Source organism: Oncorhynchus tshawytscha, linkage group LG04 (genome assembly GCF_018296145.1).
Source record: "Oncorhynchus tshawytscha isolate Ot180627B linkage group LG04, Otsh_v2.0, whole genome shotgun sequence".
Classification (NCBI taxonomy): domain Eukaryota; kingdom Metazoa; phylum Chordata; class Actinopteri; order Salmoniformes; family Salmonidae; genus Oncorhynchus; species Oncorhynchus tshawytscha.
The window spans coordinates 36,543,407-36,565,311 of NC_056432.1; the positions used below are offsets into that span (position 1 = coordinate 36,543,407).

At 45.3% G+C, this 21,905-nt stretch overlaps 1 protein-coding gene across 1 annotated transcript in view; it reads left to right on the forward strand.

The window, feature by feature from the left end:
- The first annotated feature begins 209 nt into the window (after positions 1–209).
- The window catches only part of LOC112248646 (K(lysine) acetyltransferase 6A), a 37,708-nt gene continuing 16,012 nt past the window's right edge, over positions 210–21,905 (forward strand). Inside the window, exons 1-6 of the mRNA XM_024417849.2 lie at positions 210–363; positions 2,352–3,729; positions 19,341–19,449; positions 19,760–19,875; positions 20,103–20,184; positions 20,530–20,644. Coding sequence (XP_024273617.1) covers positions 3,058–3,729; positions 19,341–19,449; positions 19,760–19,875; positions 20,103–20,184; positions 20,530–20,644 — 1,094 coding nt within the window. The 5' untranslated portion in view covers positions 210–363; positions 2,352–3,057. The remainder of the gene's footprint in view (positions 364–2,351; positions 3,730–19,340; positions 19,450–19,759; positions 19,876–20,102; positions 20,185–20,529; positions 20,645–21,905) is intronic.

Here is a 21,905-nt window from a genome sequence, read left to right on the forward strand (position 1 = left end):
CAATATCCGTGTGCGCGCGCCCCAGTGGAGAAAGCAAGAACACCTATCCCTTCACCATCTGTCCCTTTCTTCCATTTCATGTGTTCAACCAACATCCACCCCTCACAGCTTCGACTCTGTTGCCCCCTCTCTCCCCTTGCAGTGTATTTTCCTGTCAGGTCCACTAGGGTTTGCGTTTGAACCATGCAGACGGTCCCTTGCCCCGACTGTTCCCCCCTCCCCCACTAGCTGAGCTCCTGTTCCACTCAAAGATGGCGTCAGCTTTGGAGCGTCTGGTCTCCGGCTGCATTTTTGGGCTTGTTGTTGTCTCTGATTCGAATGAATTTTGGCACATTCTACTCGGCAACTCGACACGAAATTACGGTGAGTAGCGGCTAGTGGGGAGAGGATATTACAAGTTCTCCAAGCTTTCCTTTAAAACCCGAACTGGATCCGTCCTAGCTTTCTGGGAACCGCGAGAGGTAGAGGGAAAGGGGTACGGGAGATGAAGATCGCGAGGGGGGGCCGTGGTTGGTTGGTTGGTTGGATGGAAGGAAGGAAGGAAGGAAGGAGGGGGCGAGTGAGTGAGTGAGCCGAGGCCTACTTCGCTCCAACGGCCTTGGCTTCACCGCAGGCACTAGGTGGGATGGTGGGTGATGGAGGAAGGAAGTAGGGAGAGGTGAGGGTTATCTAGCGGTGTGTAGGGACGCGTCTAGCGGGGAAATATTTTCACCCAGAGCCGAGGCGGAGGCCGAGCGGCCATAGAACATGTCATGTTAATGGAACATTCTCCAAGCACTTTGAGATCTTCATGTTTGCACTTGCCGGATAGCGGTTATGGCCGTTTTGTAATTTACATTGTGCCTCGGTTTTGTAGGCCGTGATCTCACCGCGAATATCATCCATGACATTCTAAATGGGATTATTCCTTGTGATGGCTATGTGTTATTGTTTGAAGCCTCGGGCGTTGTATGAATCTGTCATTGTTGATTGTGTCAAAACACGCTTTTCCTTCACCGAGACTACACGTTGTTACTATTTTGAGCTATTTCGTCACTACTCCCAAGCAAATAACTTCAGTTCGCGGGAAGGTTTGTAACCACATAATTGCCTGACAATTCATATCAGTACTAGAGTGACGTAAAGAGCCAGAGCAGTAAATATTGAGAAAGTTAGGCACTTGGGGCTGTTTCATGGATCGCTAACGTTACTGTAACTAGCTGTGCTAACTGGAACGTTAACCACCAATCTGTTTTGACCGACATGGCTAACGTTTAGCTAACTAACGATAGACACATGCTCAATGTTAGCCAGATAACGAACACATCTACTAAGTCACAGCATAGTTTTTAAACGATTTATCTTCATCAGTTACTGACTACCATACATATGTAATCAATGATCATGTTTATGTTGTGTATGCAGTAGAAAGCTAGCTAGCTAACGTTTGCATGCTTGCTGATATAAGGCACTTGAACACAACTAACGTTAGCTAAACTAGCCATGAGAAGTGGCTTGCTGGTGTTCTGTGTTTTGTTGTTGTTGCTATTTCAGTTGATTTGTTCTGCTATGCAAAGTGATAACCATGTTGCTTGGCAAAGTCATAATAAGTGTTCCTCACATGTGGCTAGTTTTCCCATAATCTGTGCAGTTGTGTTATTACCTGCGATCAATCTCTGTTTTCTGACCCAATTCATGATGTTGTGAAAAGTATATGAAGATACTGTACTAGTTATGTAGCATGTAAGTGTGGTGTGGCCTTCTCCACTATTGTTTGTGTAACTATCATCACAGTTATGAAAGTTACTGTGGTTTTGGGGATTAGACAAAAACATAGTGAACCAGACTTTGTAAAGTTACCTCCATTATCACAGTTGATTAGGTTTACCTACTCACAGACACTAGTCTGGGACTGTCCGGAGCTACTGGTGAAGGAAGACCATGTTTAGATCTGGGTTTATGCCCTCTTTGCTCAGGGGTTTCTCTTCCCCACCTAAATGTGTTTTGTATCTCAAATCTTTAACCTTAATCTTTTAGCTTTTTATTTTGCACATGTCCTGTAATGTTGATCTAGACTTCAGGTAGTATGTATTTATCACATACAACGCATGTGGGTTAACTGTCGTGTTTATGTGCTGCTGTTGTTTTGAGTGGTGTGTTCTGACAGGTTGCATTCAGTAAGCACTAAAGGAAGCAAATGTTTTGAAACGGCAGTATTACCTCAACTCCAATATAAAACTCATTTTAAGACACTTTTTTAAAAATTATTATTACCATTTTTGTCTACCGATTGTGACCCATTCTTGTTGCTGTCCCTCTTGCACATCGTTTCTCTGACCCTGCCATATGTGTGTGTCCTTTTTTTCCCGCAGAGTGCGTTTCCTGTTGAAGTGCAATTGGCATGATGGTGATTAGCCCTCGCTGCTCCATGGGGTGTGATATCTGTTCCCTTCCAGGCCTTAGAACAGGTGGATACCGCTAAGGAGAGAGGAAAGAGAACGACTAGAGAACGACTGGAGCCGCGTGGCTGAAAGACATTTAAGTCCTCCTGGACTTCCCAAACACTACAACTGATCTTCAACTCAAGATGATGGTCACAGTTTCAACCTCACATTGAGAGCCTGTTATTTACATTGATTGGAGACTGAATCAACAGGTTTCTATCTGTTTCTCCCTCTGTCCTTTTGAAACAGGCAGTAGTTGGCGATACCTAAGTGTTATTGTGAAAGCCGCCGTAGTGTGCGAGTCAGTCCTCCACAGCTCCAGAGTTAGTGTAGTATCTGGTGCTCCACGACACTGCTCTCCCTCAGGCTAACTGACCCTACCGGGAGAGGTTAGTGGGTGACCAGGTTTTATTTTTTTGGGGGTGGGTGGGGTGGGCTATGCTATGGTGAGCTGCTCCCTGCCGTGCTGCTCGTGCTTAGGCTCTGAGGGACTCTGTGCAGCCCCGGGACAAAGGATAGTCCTTGGGCAGAGGGGCGAGGAGGAGGAGGCGGCGGCTTAGGCCGCAGGACGCTTACCTATTGCCCGCCACAGGTGTTAGCGTGTGTGTCGTCATCGTGACCTCCAGCCACAGCCATGGTGAAGCTGGCCAACCCGATGTACACCACCTGGATCCTGGAGGCCATCAAGAAGGTGAAGAAGCAGAAGCAGCGGCCGTCGGAGGAAAGGATATGCAACGCTGTGTCCATGTCCCATGGGCTGGACCGCAAGACTGTACTGGAACAGCTGGAGCTCAGCGTCAAGGATGGAACTATTCTCAAAGTGTCTAACAAGGGGCTCAACTCCTACAAAGACCCAGAGAATCCCGGCCGTTTGGCCTTTCCCAAGCCCTGCCTGGGCAGCGGTGAAGGGGAAGGAGACGGAGAGGATGGTCATCATGAGGATGGGGGTCATGGGGGAAGCCACCATCACTCTGGGAAGAAACCAGGACTGGACTGGAACAAGCTGATCAAGCGTTCCCTGGAGGGGCTTCATGAGCCAGGGGGCTCCACCCTAAAGAGTGTTGAGCGCTTCCTCAAGTGCCAGGGTGACGTGGCGGCCTACCTGTCCGGCAGTGGCTCCATGGGGCCCGGCCTGTTCCACCAGCAGCTGAGGGTTGCGCTGAAGCGGGCGTGTGCCCACGGTAGAGTGGCCAAGAATGGGCTGCTGTTCCGCCTCATCAGCCGCAGCTCCCAGTCAGATGGGACGGGTACTGTGGTGCTGGACTCCCTGCCGCCCGTCCGCCTCCTGCCACACGAGAAGGACAAGGTAAGCCACACACTGTCCCACACATCTACATTCTCTTCCTCAATGTAATGTCTCTATGTAAACATGCAGTGTAAGTGTAAAAGGTTAACTGTTAAAAGAGCAATTGGTAATTTATTTGTCCTTTGTGGCAGTGGGAAGAAATAAACAATCAAGGCTGAAGGCAGAACACCCACCATACGATCAATCTTAGCAGGGCTCAACCTTTATTCTGAATAGTAGATTCCATGTCGTGGTAAGGCTGCCAGGGAAGACGCCTAAAATGTTAATTTATCACGTGTAATTAGTAGCCAGGTCAGGCAGCCAGGCAGTAGAGTTTGGAAACCCACAAAGCCGAGCCTGGAACTTGGTTTCATTTTTACCCCGTCAGTGCACTGTACTCTCACAAAATCCCTTGCTCCTTTTTAGGGCAATAACTTACAGATTGCATGATCAATATGTTTGCACGCCGTGGGTTGACTGATAATGTCGTTGCTGGAGTGAGTGGTCACTGGTGTCAAATGGTCAAATCATTTTCGTAGATAGGAGCGTGAATATAGGCAAGGGACGAGACGAGATGTGTTGCATGTCTCTGTGTGATTAACATGACCCTAAAGCCACACACTGTTGCTAAATTGACTCCCAATTTTGAGACGCTTGACCCGGAAGACCGTCGGAGAGCTGTGAGAGAGAGACCTTAGACAGCAGTCTGTTTTAATCCCTATGTGAGCCTACAAGAGGTCTGTCCACATGTAGCTCCATGGGGGGGACGGGGACGACAAGTGTATCATCGCTGTGGCAGTCACTGGGTCGATTCGACCTGTGTGTGTTCGGAGCCCTGGCTTGGGCACAGAGTACCAGGGCTTTCAGTGTCTCTTTCAGGGGGCCAGCGATGGGTCTGGGCGTAGTGGTGGCGTGTCGCATGCTCCAGGAGGCAGCAGGAGTGAGTGGAGCGCCGTGCAAGGCGGATGAGCTTAGTGCTCTCTGGTCGGCTGCCAGGGGCGAGGGCTGCTCTCCAACCTTCTGTCTCAGGCATGCAGCAAGAGGAGAAAGAGAGGGGAGGAGGAGGTCAGGGAAGATTCACATGGCGCCATAGCGAGCGTCCTGCTGGGGCAAGAGCGACTGGCGACCAGCTGCAGGGCTGCTCCCTGTCAGGAGCTGTCAGGAGATGAGAGGAAGAGTGTGCGTGTGTGGGAGAGAGAGAAAAAAAAACAGGAAGAGCAGAGGAAGAGGCCTGGCTGACGCATGCTCTGGGCCACCTTACCCACTCACGAAGAGGAGGGGGAGAGAGAAAAGAGACTGAGACAGTGGCAGAGGAGCAGACATGCAGGCCAGTACGGTGCCAGAAGACACACCCACAGGGTAACCTGACAGTCCGCAGCCGGATGGGCACGAACCTCTCCTACTACCCAGGGGCAGGACCGCACATAGCTAACATGCATAACACCCATTGCATGCGTTCATGCACACATATAAACGTATGGCATGCACTGTGAACAAACACAAGTGCGTGCAAGCTGACATACTGTACACACACATGCACCCCTACAGTAATGCATACAGTACACACACATATCAGTTGGAATTGTGGAAGGGTGGAAATGTAACTTTTTGGTCCAGCTGCTGCAGCGGGTGGTAGACGACCAAATGTTACCAGCCACACACATTTGTTTTTCAGGAGGTGAATAAATTATGACGCTAAATCACAGAAAACGCACGCACATGTTTTGTAAATTTAAAACAACAGTTAATTAATGTTTTTTAGTTTTTTTTGATTGATTGAAAGTGATTTCAAAGGAAAACCCAGAACATGACAGACAGAAGTGGATATCAGTGTGTGTTATTGACCCATTTCAGTGGGCAAGAGCGCCACCTTTCTCTCTCTATTGTTTGAACCAAATATTGAACCTATGCTGCAGCTGTACCCCATCCTGCTTTCACCACTGTACCATTTGAGATTCTCTCATCCAGAACTGACACACACACAGTTTTTTAAATTATTATTATTTTTTTTACATGGGGGCTTTGTTTAATAAGAAAATTATAAAATAACTGCGCCCAACTGTTCTGTGTGACCAACTGTCAGTGTGGCTGGGAGGAATAGATATTCTACCAGGGGATGTCAAAATCTACCAGCATGTGTCTGGGTGTTAATGTCCCACCCAGGATGTAGTGTATAGTGATTTGAAAGGTCCTGCCCTTGCCCCTCCAGACAGACTGTGTTGTGACTGGGGGTGTTATAAATCTCTGCTCTACTCTACCGTGCAAGGTGGCTTGTCTCGTGTGGGTTTCGGGTTCATTCTGCAGGGTTGGGTCCCGATGGCACCCTATCCCCTACACAGTGCACTGCTTTTGATCAGAGCCCTAAGGGCCCCGGTCAAATGTAGTACCCAATAAAGGGAATAGGGAGCCATTTGGGATGCACCCTGGGATTAGAGTGGTGTGAGCAGCCAGGAGTCATATGCCTGGCTGACTGACCGGCTGACTGATTGGCTGGCTTTCTGGCTCGAGGGCTGTGTAGGCTAACGCACTACCGACCCTCTGGCACAGATGGGCATCCGCTGAAGACTGATCAGTCTTTGACTTAGTTGAATGACTTTCATAGTGAGTTAACGGGCTCTTTCGTTGTAGTGTTCATGTGTTGCTTGGAGGCGTTGCGTGGTGAACCGTTGCGTGGTGAACCGTGGGTGTACTGCTACTACAACAGCTGCCAGTCTGGCGGAGAGTTATTTGAATGTTTCTCTTTGGCATTCACACAACCTCTACTCCAGACAGCTCTGTTCCTCTTATGCTGCTATTTGCAGTATTCAAGTAGCCGTCTCTCCATATCTCAGCTATAGAGCCTCTCTCTCCACCTCCTGTCCTCTATCTAGCCCCACTGTGTTTGTGTGTGGCTGATGGGGTGTGACGCGACACTCACACTTCTCTCACTCTCTCACTCAGGCGAAGTCTCATCAGTGCCATATTGCCTGCATGATTGCTATGGGTTGTGATTTAGAAAGGGAGGGGGTGGGTGAGGGGAGAGGAGAGGAGGAAAGGAGGGGAAATAAAGCAAAACAAATGAATAAGCCTCGGCTTTGACCCCATTGCAGGGGAGATTTGTGTACTCGACACCCGAATGACTGTCGCCCAGCTCCATTCAAACAGGAACGCAGACCCACTCGCTCTCCCCCTATTAGGAGGTCACTGGCGGGCCAGATTGGGGGAGGCGAGGGGTGTGTGGAGTCATCCAAGGGTCACGGATATATACATGGGAAACCTCTGCTTTTCCTGAGATGAGCCACTCGTAGCTGGCTGTAGTTATGAGCCTAGTGGGCCATTAGGAGGCTAGTGGACAGGGATATGATGGGGATGGGCCTGAGTCTGTTGTCGGGAAGAGCGGTGAGGTGAAGAGCGATTATGGCCCTGTGCTTGCCCTTTTCACAGCAGCTGGACCCAGGAGAAGCAGAGTTCTCTTCACTGACATTGCCGTGTCGCGGGAGGGACGACAACTGAAACGACACTGACCGGGGTGATGGTGTTCTGTGACCTCGTGGGCTTTGTTCTGTCAGCTAGCATGGTGGCTGTCTACCTATGAATGAGCTGTACTGTAGTTAGGCCTAATTTGATCTTTATCCCAGTCACTTTCAAAACGTAATGGCATACGCATGTACTGCTCGCCCTGTGTAGGTTAGGCTAATTACTGAAACCTCTCGCATAGATGTTAGCGGTCCTTTGCCTTTTTAGCGAACATTACAACCATCTAGTGTTTTCTTTCTAGTGTTTTCTTTCTGCTCAAGGTGAAGGAAGAGCGCTACACAGGACATGAATACAAAATACCAGTGAACATCGATTATGTGCCCTGGGTCAGTGCAGTCTCCCCACCACTACGTGTGTGTGTGTGTGTGTGTGTGTGTGTGTGTGTGTGTGTGTGTGTGTGCGCCGTCCAGGTCAGAGAGGTGGCCGGGCAGAGTACTTTATTTAACAAGGCAAGTCAGTTAAGAACAAAGCAATTTCTCTTAGTAGTGGACACCATTGGGGTCAAGAGAGAGGACCATCTTTCAGGGCCGTGATGGCAAAAGCCTTTTGGGTAGTGGTTGACAATAGAGCAGATATATTAGCAGACTACTAAACCAATGGAACAAGTAGGTTTGAGGAAAACATTCACAGCCAATACAGGGCTGATATTTGGTAGTGGACGAAACCATCTTATAGGGAGGTGTATGGAATCTAGGGAAGTTTAGGTTGATTTACTTTGGAGGCAGCCATTGTTTACCTTTTTAACCAACACATCACCCGGTGTCCTTATAGAGGAGACAACTTTTTTATTTTTACAATATTTTATTTTAGCCGGAAAAATATTACTCCAAGTAATAAAAAAATTATCCTCCATTGGAAAGGTTTGAATTTGAGTTGTCTAACAAACGCACGCATACATCTACACACATACCTGCTTATACACACAGCAACAGCACAGCCTCCATATAATTCCTTTCAGAATAATAATGTAGAGCTCTCTTTACTTGCTCACAATATTGCTTGGTCGCCCCGTCCTGAGGTGTAATTTTTAAAATTTTATTTATCTGTTATTTTACCAGGTAAGTTGACTGAGAACATGTTCTCATTTGCAGCAACGCCCTGGGGAATAGTTACAGGGGACAGGAGGGGGATGAATGAGCCAATTGTAAACTGGGGATTATTAGGTGACCGTGATGGTTTGAGGGCCAGATTGGGAATTTAGCCAGGACACCGGGGTTAACTTCTTATGGTATAGGGGACGCAAGTTCAAATAAATTCAAATAAAATGATATAAAAATCAAACTTTCGTTAAATCACACATGTAAGATACTAAATTAAAGCTACACCTCATTGTAAATCCAGCCAACATGTCAGATTTTAAAAAGGTTTTTCGGCGAAAGCATAAGAAGCTATTATCTGATGATAGCACAACAGTAAACAAAGAGTAGCATATTTCAACCCTGCAGGCTCTACACAAAACGCAGAAATAAAATATAAAACATGCCTTACCTTTGACGAGCTTCCTTTGTTGGCACTCCAATATGTCCCATAAACATCACAATTGGTCCTTTTTGTTTGATTAATTCTGTCCATATATATCCAAAATGTCCATTTATTTGGCGCGTTTGATCCAGAAAAAACAGCTTCCAAATTGCGCAACGTCACTACAAAATATCTCAAAAGTTGCCTGTAAACTTTGCCAAAACATTTCAAACTACTTTTGTAATACAACTTTATGTATTTTTAAACATTAATAATCGATCAAATTGAAGACGGGTCTATCTGTTTTCAATAGAGGACGAGAGGAAACTAACGCTACTTTTCAAGTCTTGCGCAAGTCTCAACAGTGTTACCCATTTCCTAGATGGCCGTACTTCTTCATTGCACAAAGGAATAACCTCAACCAAATTCCAAAGACTGGTGACATCCAGTGGAAGCAGTAGGAACTGAAAACAAGTGCCTAAGAAATATTATTTCCCAATGAGAATTCACTGAACAGTGAAAAAAAAAAATCTGAACGGTTAGTCCTCTGGGTTTTGCCTGCTACATAAGTTTCTGTTATACTCACAGACATGATTCAAACAGTTTTAGAAACTTCAGTGTTTTCTATCCAAATCTACTAATAATATGCATATCTTATATTCTTGGCATGAGTAGCAGGAAGTTGAAATTGGGCACGCTATTTATCCAAAAGTGAAAATGCTTCCCCCTATACCTTAAGAAGTTTTTAACACCCCTACTCTTACGATAAGTGCCATGGGATCTTTAATGACCTCAGAGAGTCAGGACACCCGTTTAACATCCCAGCCGAAAGACGGCACCCTATACAGGACAGTGTCCCCAATCACTGCCCTGGGGCATTGGGATATTTTTTTTAGACCAGAGGAAAGAGTGCCTCCTACTGGCCTTCCAACACCACTTCCAGCAGCATCTGGTCTCCCATCCAGGAACTGACCAGGACCAACCCTGCATAGCTTCAGAAGCAAGCCAGCAGTGATATGCAGGGTGGTATGCTGCTGGCAAAATTGGAATATGCTTCTACTCTGTGCTCAGTCCACGTCCATTGACCTATTCTTCACTCGGGCAATGATATTATTCAGCCTATGCTTGGACTTTAAATAGGGGTGTATTATGAACAGGTTGTTAGTGATGGTGTGTCACTATTGTAATCTAACAGAGCTCATATTTCACTGGCTAGGTGTTCCCACTTTCCACATTCACACCAGAGGTGCTAACATTAACACCCAGACAACACATCATCTGGACAATAGTCTGGCGGAGAGCCATTATCAGACAGACTGAAGATAAAATAGTTAGGAAAGGGAGAGAGCGATGAATGTTTGTTTGTTGCTGGGAGTGACTGGACCTGTAATCCAGCAAATGGGGTGTTCTCCATCTGGGAAGTATTTTGCTGCCACACACACCACACATGGCCAACTTGTACCTTTTTGATACAGGGGATTTACCCTTGTTACCTCGTTAGTCTCACTACTGTACGGTGCCCCACTGCTTCCAACAGCTAGACTGGCAGGAAGAATGTCTATTTCAACTGGAACCATATAATAATATGGTGATGTAGTTCATCCAAATGGATTTTGTCCGTTTTACAGCTTTTCAGAATGTGGTCCACTGGTCCGTGCAGGAGTCAAACCCACTACTCGGGTGTTCCTAACAGCATTCTCCACTCAACCAACTGAGCCATCGAACCATGTTTTATTACTCCACCATCAGTTGAAGTCGGAAGTTTACATAGACTCAGGTTGGACTCATTAAAACTCATTTTTCAACCACTCCACAAATTTCTTGTTAACAAACTATCATTTTGGCAAGTCGGTTCGGACATCTACCTTGTGCATGACACAAGTAATTTTTCCAACAGTTTTTTACAGACACAGTGATTTATAAGTGAAATAATCGATCACAATTACAGTGAGTCAGAAGTTTACATTGGGGCGGCAGGGTAGCCTAGTGGTTGGACTAGTAACCGAAAGGTTGCAAGTTCAAATCCCTGAGCTGACAAGGTACAAATCTGTCGTTCTGCCCCTGAACAGGCAGTTAACCCGAAGGTACCACATTCATCTGTACAAACAATAGTATGCAAGTATAAACACCATAGGCCCACACAGCCGTCATACTGCTCAGGAAGGAGACACGTTCTGTCTCCTAGCGATTAATGTACTTTTGTGCGAAAAGTGCAAATAAATCCCAGAACAACAGTAAAGGACCTTGTGAAGATGCTGGAGGAAACACGTACAAAAGTATATATTTCCACAGTAAAACAAATCCTATACCGTCATAACCTGAAAGGCTGCTCAGCAAGGAAGAAGCCACTGCTCCAAACTGCCATAAAAAAGCCAGACTACGGTTTGCAACTGCACATGGGGACAAAGATCATACTTTTTGGAGAAATGTCCTCTGGTCTGATGAAACAAAAATAGAACTGTTTGGCCATAATGACCATCGTTATGTTTGGAGGAAAAAAGGGGGGGGGGGCTTGCAAGCTGAAGAACACCATCCCAACCGTGAAGCATGGGGGTGGCAGCATCATGTTGTGGGGGTGCTTTGCTGTAGGAAGGACTGGTGCACTTCACAAAATAGATGGCATCACGAGGAGGAAAATTATGTGGATATATTGAAGCAACATCTCAAGACATCAGTCAGGAAGTTAAAGCTTGGTCGCAAATGGCTCTTCCAAACAGACAATGACCCCAAGCATACTTCCAAAGTTGTGGCAGAATGGCTTAAGGACAAGAAAGGCAAGGTATTTGAGTGGCCATCACAAAACCCTGACCTCAATCCCATAGAACATTTGTGGGCAGATCTGAAAAAGTGTGTTTGCAAGGAGGCCTACAAACCTGACTTCGTTACACCAGCTCTGTCAGGAGGAATGGGCCAAAATTCACCCAACTTATTGTGGGAAGCTTGTGGAAGGCTACCCCGAAATGTTTGACCCAAGTTAAACAATTTAAATGCAATGCTACCAAATACTAATTGAGTGTATGTAAGCTCCTACTGGGAATGTGTTGAAAGAAACAAAAGCTGAAATAAATAATTCTCTCTACTATTATTCTGACATTTCACATTCTTAAAATAAAGTGGCGATCCTAACTGACCTAAGGCAGGGAATTTTTAACTAGGATGAAATGTCAGGAATTGTGACAAACTGAGTTTAAATGTATTTGGCTAAGTTGTATGTAAACCTCCGACTTCAACTGTATGTTAAGTAGTCCTCCTTCATTCCATATTCCTGCTATGTGTGTGTGTGTGTATTTCTCGTGACGTGAGTGTGCGCCAGCGAGCAGTGTGTAACAATGATCAATGAGGTTGTGGTAAGAGGTTTGGGTCTGTATTGGGGAGGTGGCTGCCCGGCACCACCTGGTTGGACATTGAGATGGGTTTCACATGTTAATGAGAACCTTGACTTGAGAGGAGACAAGGACAACAGGACAGCTTTTCCCATTTGTCCCCCCCCCCTCTCTGTTGCACACTCGCATCCTATTCCCCTCCTCACCCCCTTCATCCTTATCCTCCCGTCCTCTCTTCATTGCTCTCTCTTTCATTATCTCCCTCCACCTCTATTACACCCAGTACCACTGCAAATGGACAAGGAGAAACTAGGCCACTCTCACAGTACATCTCTCAGCTAGTGTATTGTACACCCCACACATCTGCCCCCGTAGCATGGGCCAGTGTATCTTTCACATCTAATCTGGAAAATGCAGTCCTACAAACCTTTCTATCAGCTTGGCTCTGTCTTTGCTCAAGTGTAGGCCCTTAGTGATACAGATGGTTAGACGTGTCAGGATAGAGATGGAGACTCTCCCTGCCCGTCTCAGTATAAAGGACCTGAGCCCTCACTCTAACCTGAAGGACGTGTTTTGGTCTCTGTCTGTAGTTGTTGTTCAAGTCGAGCGGGTAGATTACTCTGTTGGCATGGTGAGACGTTATAGGCGTGGCGTGTCTGTGTTGTGACTAACTGGTGTTTCCTGTTGAAATCATCTCTCTTATCTAGTGTGCATAGTAGCATAGAGGTCACACACACACACACACACACACACACACAGAGACAGAGGTATAAAAATATGCCCAGCACTAGTCCGATGTTAGTCTTAGGTTTCCCTCCTTTTTTACTTTACTAACGTGACAAATGTTGGCTTTTGAAATAAAGAAAGCAGACCTCTTGAGGATTTTAAAGGAAATGTAGGCCTATTCCATTTCTCCCACACATATCTTGGAAAACGATTAGCTCTTTTGTATCTTTTGGATTATTTTAGTCAGACAGTAATTAGTCATGTGAATGAAACCCTGCACTGTAATGTTTGTATGAAACACGATGCCTGGACTAGTTACTCGCGGAGAAAGCAAACGAGTGTGTGAGTGTGAGAGCGCACAGACACAGGTCAATCCCTTCCCTCCCGCTGAACTGGCAGGAATGATTGGGAGGCTGCACAAAGGGCTGCTGCCATATTTTCTCTCTTCCTCTCACTCTCTTTCTCTCTCTCTGTGTCTCTGTGTGTTTGTGGTGTGATGAGAGCTGTCCCTGTATGGAAAGCGGGAGCCTGAGTCCGAGATAAATGAACTCAATAAATCAAGCTCTTCAGCCCGTCTCTCCTTACTCCCTGCCTGGACTTGCTCCTTCCCTCTTCCCTCCCCGTGTTGAGCTATGGCCAGCCAGACAGGAATATCTTTATACCTGCCCCAGCCCACCGAGCCCCTCCCACCCTACCTCACAGCCCCAAACCTGTACCCTAGTGCTAGCCCTACAGCCCTCCCCGATAAAAAAAATCATGCCTTGTGGCCATTGTTCCCTTGGACTGGATATAATATTCATAATTCCCTTCTCCCGGCTGCCAATCGCCGTAGCCTACTCCGAAGCACCTCACACTCGCATGGCTCTCTCCGATATCTCAATTCTTATTAGCCAATACCCATCACGTGATCGGGTCCTTCTCACAGGCATTGCAGCTCCGAAGTAGGCTACAAGTGAAGCCAGACACATTGGGGATGGAACGGTGCACGTCCTTATTGAATTTCGAGGCGCATGTTGAAGATGATAGAATGGTCCACGTTAACTTTTCTTCAGCCAATAAGATGAGTAGGTCTAACAAACAGTACAAACACTAGCCTATGTCAATCTACTATCCCCCACAGTACAAAAGTTGACCTATTCTATTGGTCAGCTTGTCCTTCTGTGCGAAATATTAATATTCCAACATACACTGGGACAATTGTGGGATGCGATAGATCCCAAATAATACTACCACTGTACATAAAAAAATAAAAACATAAATAACAGGTGCAACAGATCAGATGCAACAGATCAGAACGTTTAGCTTAAAATGTTGCTAAACTATTAGGCTATTTGCTCACATTTTATAAAGGTAGCAATACGCATATGGCAGTATAAGCTCGAATGTTCCCAAATGCAATTAGCGGGAAAACACATTTCTGAAAAGTACACCGCAAATGCAAGTGGTTTGATATGACTGAGATGAAATTATCAAAACAAAATGTAGAATGAGGGAAGATCTAAAGAAGCGACCACAAGCATGGCCTTTTAATATGACTAGGATTGTGTCTTTGGCTGCTGGACAACGAAAGAAAGTTTTTGAACATGAGAGAATTGCTGGTTTCAACGGCATATCAGGAAGTGTTTATAAAATAATACTTTTAACATTCCTATGGCTGGAACATGGTAAGACATGCCTCATAAAATGACAAACCATTGAGGTTTTAAGTAATTACGTTTATGGTTTAATAGTTTCAAAATTTTGGCTGCCTCCACTCCGATTGCAAGGTGGGGGATGATGCAGTGCAAAACAGGCATTGGCCCTTTTCTCCTATTGGAACGAACAGTGTCTCAAGTATGTCACAGAATTGAGCCTTTACATATTAATAGTTATCCTACATTATTTTTGTAAAACATGACTGGTGTTTAGCCTACAAAAATAGAAATGCAACATGCTTCAAATTCAAAAGATTTTACTGAGTTATAGTTCATATGAGGAAATCGGTCAATTGAAATAAATGTAATTAAGCCCCAATCTATGGATTTCACATAACTGGGATTAGAGAGATGCCAAAAAAATGCCTCAAATTGAGATGGCTTGGGATGAGTTGGACCGCAGAGTGAAAGAAAAGCAGCCAACAAGTGCTCAGCATATGTGGGAACTCCTTCAAGACTGTTGGAAAAGCATTCCAGGTGAAGCTGGTTGAGAGAATGCCAAGCGTGTGCAAAGCTGTCAAGGCAAAGGGTGGCTACTTTGAAGAATCTCAAATATAAAATATATTTGGATTCGTTTAACTTTTTTTGGTTACTTCCTGATTCCATATGTGTTATTTCATAATTTTGATGTCTTCATGATCATTCTACAATGTAGAAAATAGTAAAAAATAACCCTTGAATGAGTAGGTGTTCTAAAACTTTTGACTGTGTGTGTGTCAAATCAAATTTTATTGGTCACATACACATGGTTAGCCGACGTTAATGCGAGAGTAGAGAATTGCTTGTGCTTCTAGTTCCGACAGTGCAGTAATATCTAACAAGTACGCTAACAAATTCACAAAGACTACTTTATACACAAATGTAAGGGATGAATATGTACATGTAAATCTATGGATAAGCGATGGCCGTGCGGCATAGGCAAGATGCTGTAGATGGTATAGAATGCAGTAGAGGTCGACCGATTATGATTTTTTTCACCGGCGATACCGATAAACCAAGGACCAAAAAGCCGATACCAATTTAATCGGATAATTTTACATTTGTAATAATGACAATTACAACAATACTGAATGAACAGTTATTTTAACTTAATATAATACATCAATAAAATCAATTTAGCCTCAAGTAAAAAATGAAACATGTTCAATTTGGTTTATATAATGCAAAAACGAAGTGTTGGAGAAGAAAGTAAAAGTGCAATATGTGCTAACATTTCAGTTCCTTGCTCAGAACATGAGAACATGTGAAAGCTGGTGGTTCCTTTTTAACATGAGTCTTTAATATTCCCAGGTAAGAAGTTTTAGATTGTAGTTATTATAGGAATTATATGACTATTTCCCTCTCTACCATTTGTATTTCAATAACCTTTGACTATTGGATGTTCTTATAGGCACTTCAGTATTGCCAGTGTAACAGTATAGCTTCCGTCCCTCTCCTCGATCCTCCCTGGGCTCGAAACAGCAACACAACAGCAACAGCCGTCATCGAAGCAGCGATACCCATCCAGAGTAAGGGGAACAACTACCAGAAGGCTAAGAGCGAGTGACGTATGAAACGCTATTAGCGCACGCTAACTGGCTAGCCATTTCACTTGGGGTACACCAGCCTCATCTCGGGAGTTGATAGGCTTGAAGTCATAAACAGCGCAATGCTTGACGCACAACGCACGAAAGTGCTGTTTGAATGAATGTTTACGCGCCTGCTTCTGCCTACCACCGCTCAGTCAGATACTTAGATACTTGTATGCTTGTATGCTCAGTCAGATTATATGCAACGCAGGATACGCTAGATAATATCTAGTAATATCATCAACCATGTGTAGTTAACTAGTGATTATGATTGTTTTTTTATAAGATAAGTTTAATGCTAGCTAGCAACTTACCTTGGCTTACTGCATTCATGTAACAGGCAGTCTCCTTGTGGAGTGCAAGGAGTCTGTCGTTCTGCCCCTGAACAAGGCAGTTAACCCACCGTTCCTAGGCCGTCATTGAAAATAAGAATGTGTTCTTAACTGACTTGCCTAGTTAAATAAAGGTATATAAAAATAAATCAAAATCTGCAAATCGGCGCCCAAAAATACCAATTTCCGATATGAAAACTTGAAATCGGCCCTAATTAATCAGTCAACCTCTAGAATGCAGTATATTCATTTGAGATGAGTAATGTAGGATATGTAGACATTATTAAAGTATACACGGCTGTGACTATAATCGAAGAGAATTCTCTTGGTAGAGAATGCAGTTGGAATTTGATTGTAAGGAATTCTAGGTCAGGTGAACAAAAGGACTTGAGTTCCTGTTTGTTGTCATGATTACACCATAAGGCATACAACCCCCACCCTTCTTCTTACCAGAGAGTTGTTTGTTTCTGTCGGCGCAAAGAAACTGGGTGGCTGTACCGACTCTGACAACATATCCAGAGTGAGCCATGTTTCTGCGAAAGAGAATGTTACATTCTCTTTCTCTCTGGAAGTCAACTCGTGCCATAATTTTGTCCACCTTGTTGTCTAGATAGTGGTGAGTAATATGCTCGGAAGTGGTGTATGACATGCTCACCTTCTGCCTATCCTGCGGCGACCACGTTGTTTTTGGATCGGCCTCTGGGATAAGATCCCATGTCCACGGTGGAGGTCCGAACAGTGGATCGTGTGTGCGTATGTATGTGTATAAGTAATGACAAAGTGTGTGGAGACCTGTTCATCGAACAGCTCATTCCAAAATAATGGGCATTAATAAAGAGTTGGTACCCCTTTTATGCTTTAATAGCCTCCACTCTTCTGGGAAGGCTTTCCACAAGATGTCGGAACATTGCTGTGGGGACTTCGATTCAGCCACGAGCATTAGTGTGGTTGGGCAATTAGGCCTGGCTCGCAGTCGGCGTTCCAATTCACCCCAAAAGTGTTCGATGGGGTTGAGGTCAGGGTTCTGTGCAGGCCAGTAAAGTTCTTCCACACCGATCTCGACAAACCATTTCTGTATGGACCCCGCTTTGTGTACGGGGGCATTGTCATGCTGAAACAGGAAAGGGCCTTCCCCAAACTGTTGGAAGCACAGAATTGCCAAGACTGTCATAGTACTGTATTTTGTAGCATTAAGAGGCATAGCCCGTTATTCTTCCTCCACCAAACTTTACAGTTGACGCTATGCATTCGGGCATGTAGCGTTCTCCTGGCATCCACCTAACCCAGATTTGTCTGACAGACTGCCAGATGGTGAAGTGTGATTCATCACTCCAGAGAACTCGTTTCCACTGCTCCAGAGTCCAATGGCGGCAATCTTTACACCGCTCCAACTGACACTTGGCATTGCGCATGGTGATCTTAGGCTTGTGCGGCTGCTCGGCCATGGAAACCTGTTTCATAAAGCTCCCGATGAACAGTTCTTGTGCTGACGTTGCTTCCAGAGGCAGTTTTGAACTTGGTAGTGAGTGTTGCAACTGAGGACAGATGATTTGTACATGCTACGCGCTTCAGCACTCGGCGGTCCTGTTCTTTGACCCTGTGTGGCCTACCACTTTGCAGCAGAGCCGTTGTTTCCACTTCACAACAACAGCCCTTACAGTTGACCGGGGCAGCTCTAGCAGGGAAGACTTTTGACGAACTGAGGTGGTGTCCTATGATGGTGCCACGTTGAAAGTCACTGAGCTCTTCAGTAAGCAACAGGTATCAGCAACGGGTCTGCCTGAAATTGCCGACTCTACTAATTTGAAGCGGTGTCCACATACACATTATATACAAAAGTATGTGTAATTAAAAGTGTCATTATTGCTAAAATATACCATGAGGCAAGGCTTAGCTCTCGCAGATACAATTTTTTTCAAGAATGGGTTATTTTACCATTTTCATGCGCCTCCCTCATGTCCGCATAGGTCTGTACATGACAGGCTGTAGCCAAAGGCTATCACCTACACTTCGACATTTAGGCTCATTCTTTATGTACAATTACATACACTTGTGTTTTTCTTAACAGAATAGCTACTGTTTCGGGGTTTTCAAATCAATTTAATTGGCTATTTTGGTTAGTGGCCTTGGTGCCCTAGCAGATTGGGCACCTCCCTTGAAGGTCAAACGGCCTAAAATCACAAAATTCCAGGTCTGGTCATCAGCCTCCCTCCACCACTGGCTACCCCCTGGGCGCTGTGTAGCTGCCCTGCGAGAGGGAGAGTTTGTGTGTGGATGAGTTTGTGTGTGTGTGTGTCTGTCTATGCATGTTTGTGTGTGTCTCAAACAGGTTCATGGGTCACTCTCTTCTCCTCCTGCTCCATGCTAAAAGATTTATGGTGTCCCAGAAGTGAATGTCAAGACGGCGTGATACAGAATAAGCATCGGAACAGAACAGGGCCTTTAGTGGTGCTCACGCCGCAGAGCTGCTCTGGAAATGATATGGGAATCCAGTTGAGTGGAACAAAGACCTCTGGGTATTGTAGTAACTATCACCTCTGGGCTCGTATGTATCAAGCGTCTCAGCTGGCGTGCTGATCTAGGATCAGGTCCCCGTGTCCATACATTCCAATTTTAAAAGGCAAAACTGTCTCCTAGATCGTCAGTTATAACCTGAGAGTATAGGCAGGTTGTCATCATCATCATAGCCTTTAATGGTCATCTGTTAGGTCACAACGTCATCACCAGGGAATAGTTTGCTGCCTCTGCCGTTCACTTAATCTGACTGACAAATTCTTTATTCATTTGCTGTCTGAGTGAACTGTAACTGCTGTCTCTGTGGCACATTGACAGTGATCTGAATGTGGACACACAGCGATTACTGCCCCTCCCCCTCCTGTCTGGTACAATGAAGCAGTTGAATGGAGCTGTTTTGTGACTCTCTTTCTGTGTCCCTGTCCTTCCACTCTCCAACCCCCCCCGTCTGACTCCCGTTTATCTATATATCTCACTCTGTCTGTTTCTCTCTCTCAGCCTGTGGCAGAGCCCATCCCTATCTGCAGCTTCTGCCTGGGGACCAAGGAGTCGAACCGCGACAAGAAGCCAGAGGAGCTCATCTCCTGTGCAGACTGTGGCAACAGCGGTGAGTAGCACTGTGGCAGCACGGTTTATATATGCTGAGACATCAATGAAGCGCTGCCTGCTACTTCCCCTCCCTGCCTGCACCTTGGATTTATGTCTCGGGTTTCATTTGAATACTAGGTCAGATGTAGTTTTTGATTCGTCGAACTAGGCTAAATGTATGTTTCGACAGGCTGTTCTGTTAGATGTCTGAATCTTTCAGTTTGTCGTCATGGTTGAGCTGGATCTATTCGGCTTTTGGAGTGGTGTTTTGATCTCGTGTGGTTGTCAGGCTTGTGAGTGTTTCGACGTTGTTGATCTGTGTCCCCTAGGCCACCCGTCCTGTCTGAAGTTCTCACCGGAGCTCACGGTGCGAGTCAAAGCTCTGTGGTGGCAGTGCATCGAATGCAAGACCTGCAGCAACTGTCAGGATCAAGGCAAAAACGCGGTGAGTGCTTGTGTGCCTGGTTGTGCTTCGGCTCAGTATGTCGGTACTCTGATCGTTTTTTGTGTTTTTCAACTGACTGAGAACTATTTTAGACGGCTGCTACAGATGGTTCTCTCTCTTCTGAACGTCCAAGTACAGGACTGGTTGAAGGCAAATGGTGGAAATGTAAGTTCAGCGTAAACATGATGTGCAGGGATTGACCAAATATGTACTGTGTGTGTGTGTAGGAGAACATGTTGTTCTGTGACTCCTGTGACCGGGGCTTCCACATGGAGTGCTGTGACCCCCCACTGATGCGGATGCCAAAAGGTAAACCCCCCCCTCTCCCACCCCTGACCCGTCTAACGTACCCAATAAAACCCACTTAAACATACACAGTCCCTGGAAAGATCTGCGCCTCTCTGCAGTAAATGGATCCACTGTGCATCTGAACGACTATGGCCACGAGGTAATTGGTAACGAATGACAAAGCTCAGAAGGACCACAAACCCATTTTCCGGCAGTGTAATGAAACATATCCTTTTTTTTGTTGCTGTTCTAATGCTGCTAGTACTGTGTGGTTGGTGCATGTCCTAGAATAGTAGTAGTACCGAAGAGGTTTAATGCCAGCTAAGCTAATACACAATGCTCTGATCTGCTCTGCTCTCCCACCAGGCATGTGGATCTGTCAGATGTGTCAGCCCAGGAAAAAGGGCAGAAAGCTCTTACATGAAAAGGCGGCACAAATCAAACGGCGCTACAACGCACCACTGGGACGACCCAAGAACAGGTTGGTAACGCGACGGAGAGGGCGGCTGCCCGGCAGCACCGTCCGGGAGCCAGCAGCTCGGGCACGGCGTGTCGCTGGACCCGTGAAACACAGCAGGCAACTTCAGATCGGCCCCGCTACAGTTTCACTGGCCAGAGTAGACCATTTCCCATGACCACAAACTGTTTAATGACAGGGCATAATAGCTAAAAAAAAAAAAATAATCTGTTGTGTTTCATGCTGGAAATGAAGCTTTGTCGGAGCATAAGAATCTAAATATGAAACTCACCGATCGACGTTTTAATGTCGGGAGTCGAGGACTGAGCCTTACTCATTTGTTGACACTATTCGATCATTGGAAACATGAATGACGATCTGTACAAACGATCATTAGTTTAGTTTTTAAGTTTTGGCTGTGTTCAGTGGCTCTTGATGCTTCCAAATGACCAGTCCTTAGTAGAGGTCTACCGTTTATGATTTTTTCAACGCAGACTATTCCCCCCAAAAAAGCCGATACCTATTAATCGGACAATTTGAATTTTTATTTATTTGTAATAATGACAATTACAACAATACTGAATGAACACTTATTTTAACTTAATATAATACATCAATAAAATCAATTTAGCCTCAAATAAATAATGAAACATGTTCAATTTGGTTTAAATAATGCAAAAACAAAGTGTTGGAGAAGAAAGTAAAAGTGCAATATGTGCCATGTAAGAAAGCTAACGTTTAAATTCCTTGCTCAGAACATGAGAACATATGAAAGCTGGTGGTTCCTTTTAACATGAGTCTTCAATATTCCAAGGTAAGAGGTTTTAGGTTGTAGTTATTATAGGAATTATGACTATTTCTCTCTATACTATTTGTATTTCATTAACATTTGACTATTGGATGTTCTTATAGGCACTTTAGTATTGCCAGTGTAACAGTATAGCTTCCGTCTCTCTCCTCGCGCCCCTACCTGGGCTCGAACCAGGAACACATCGACAACAGCCACCCTCGAAGCAGCGTTACCCATGCAGAGCAAGGGGAACAACCACTCCAAGTGTCAGAGCGAGTGACATTTGAAACGCTATTAGCGCGCACCCCGCTAACTAGCTAGCCATTTCACATCGGTTACACCAGCCTAATCTCGGGAGTTGATAGGCTTGAAGTCATAAACAGCTCAATGCTTGAAGCATTGCAAAGAGCTGCTGGCAAAACCATCTCTGTCAGACTGCTCTATCAAATCATAGACTTAGTTATAACATAATAACACACAGAAATACGAGCCTTG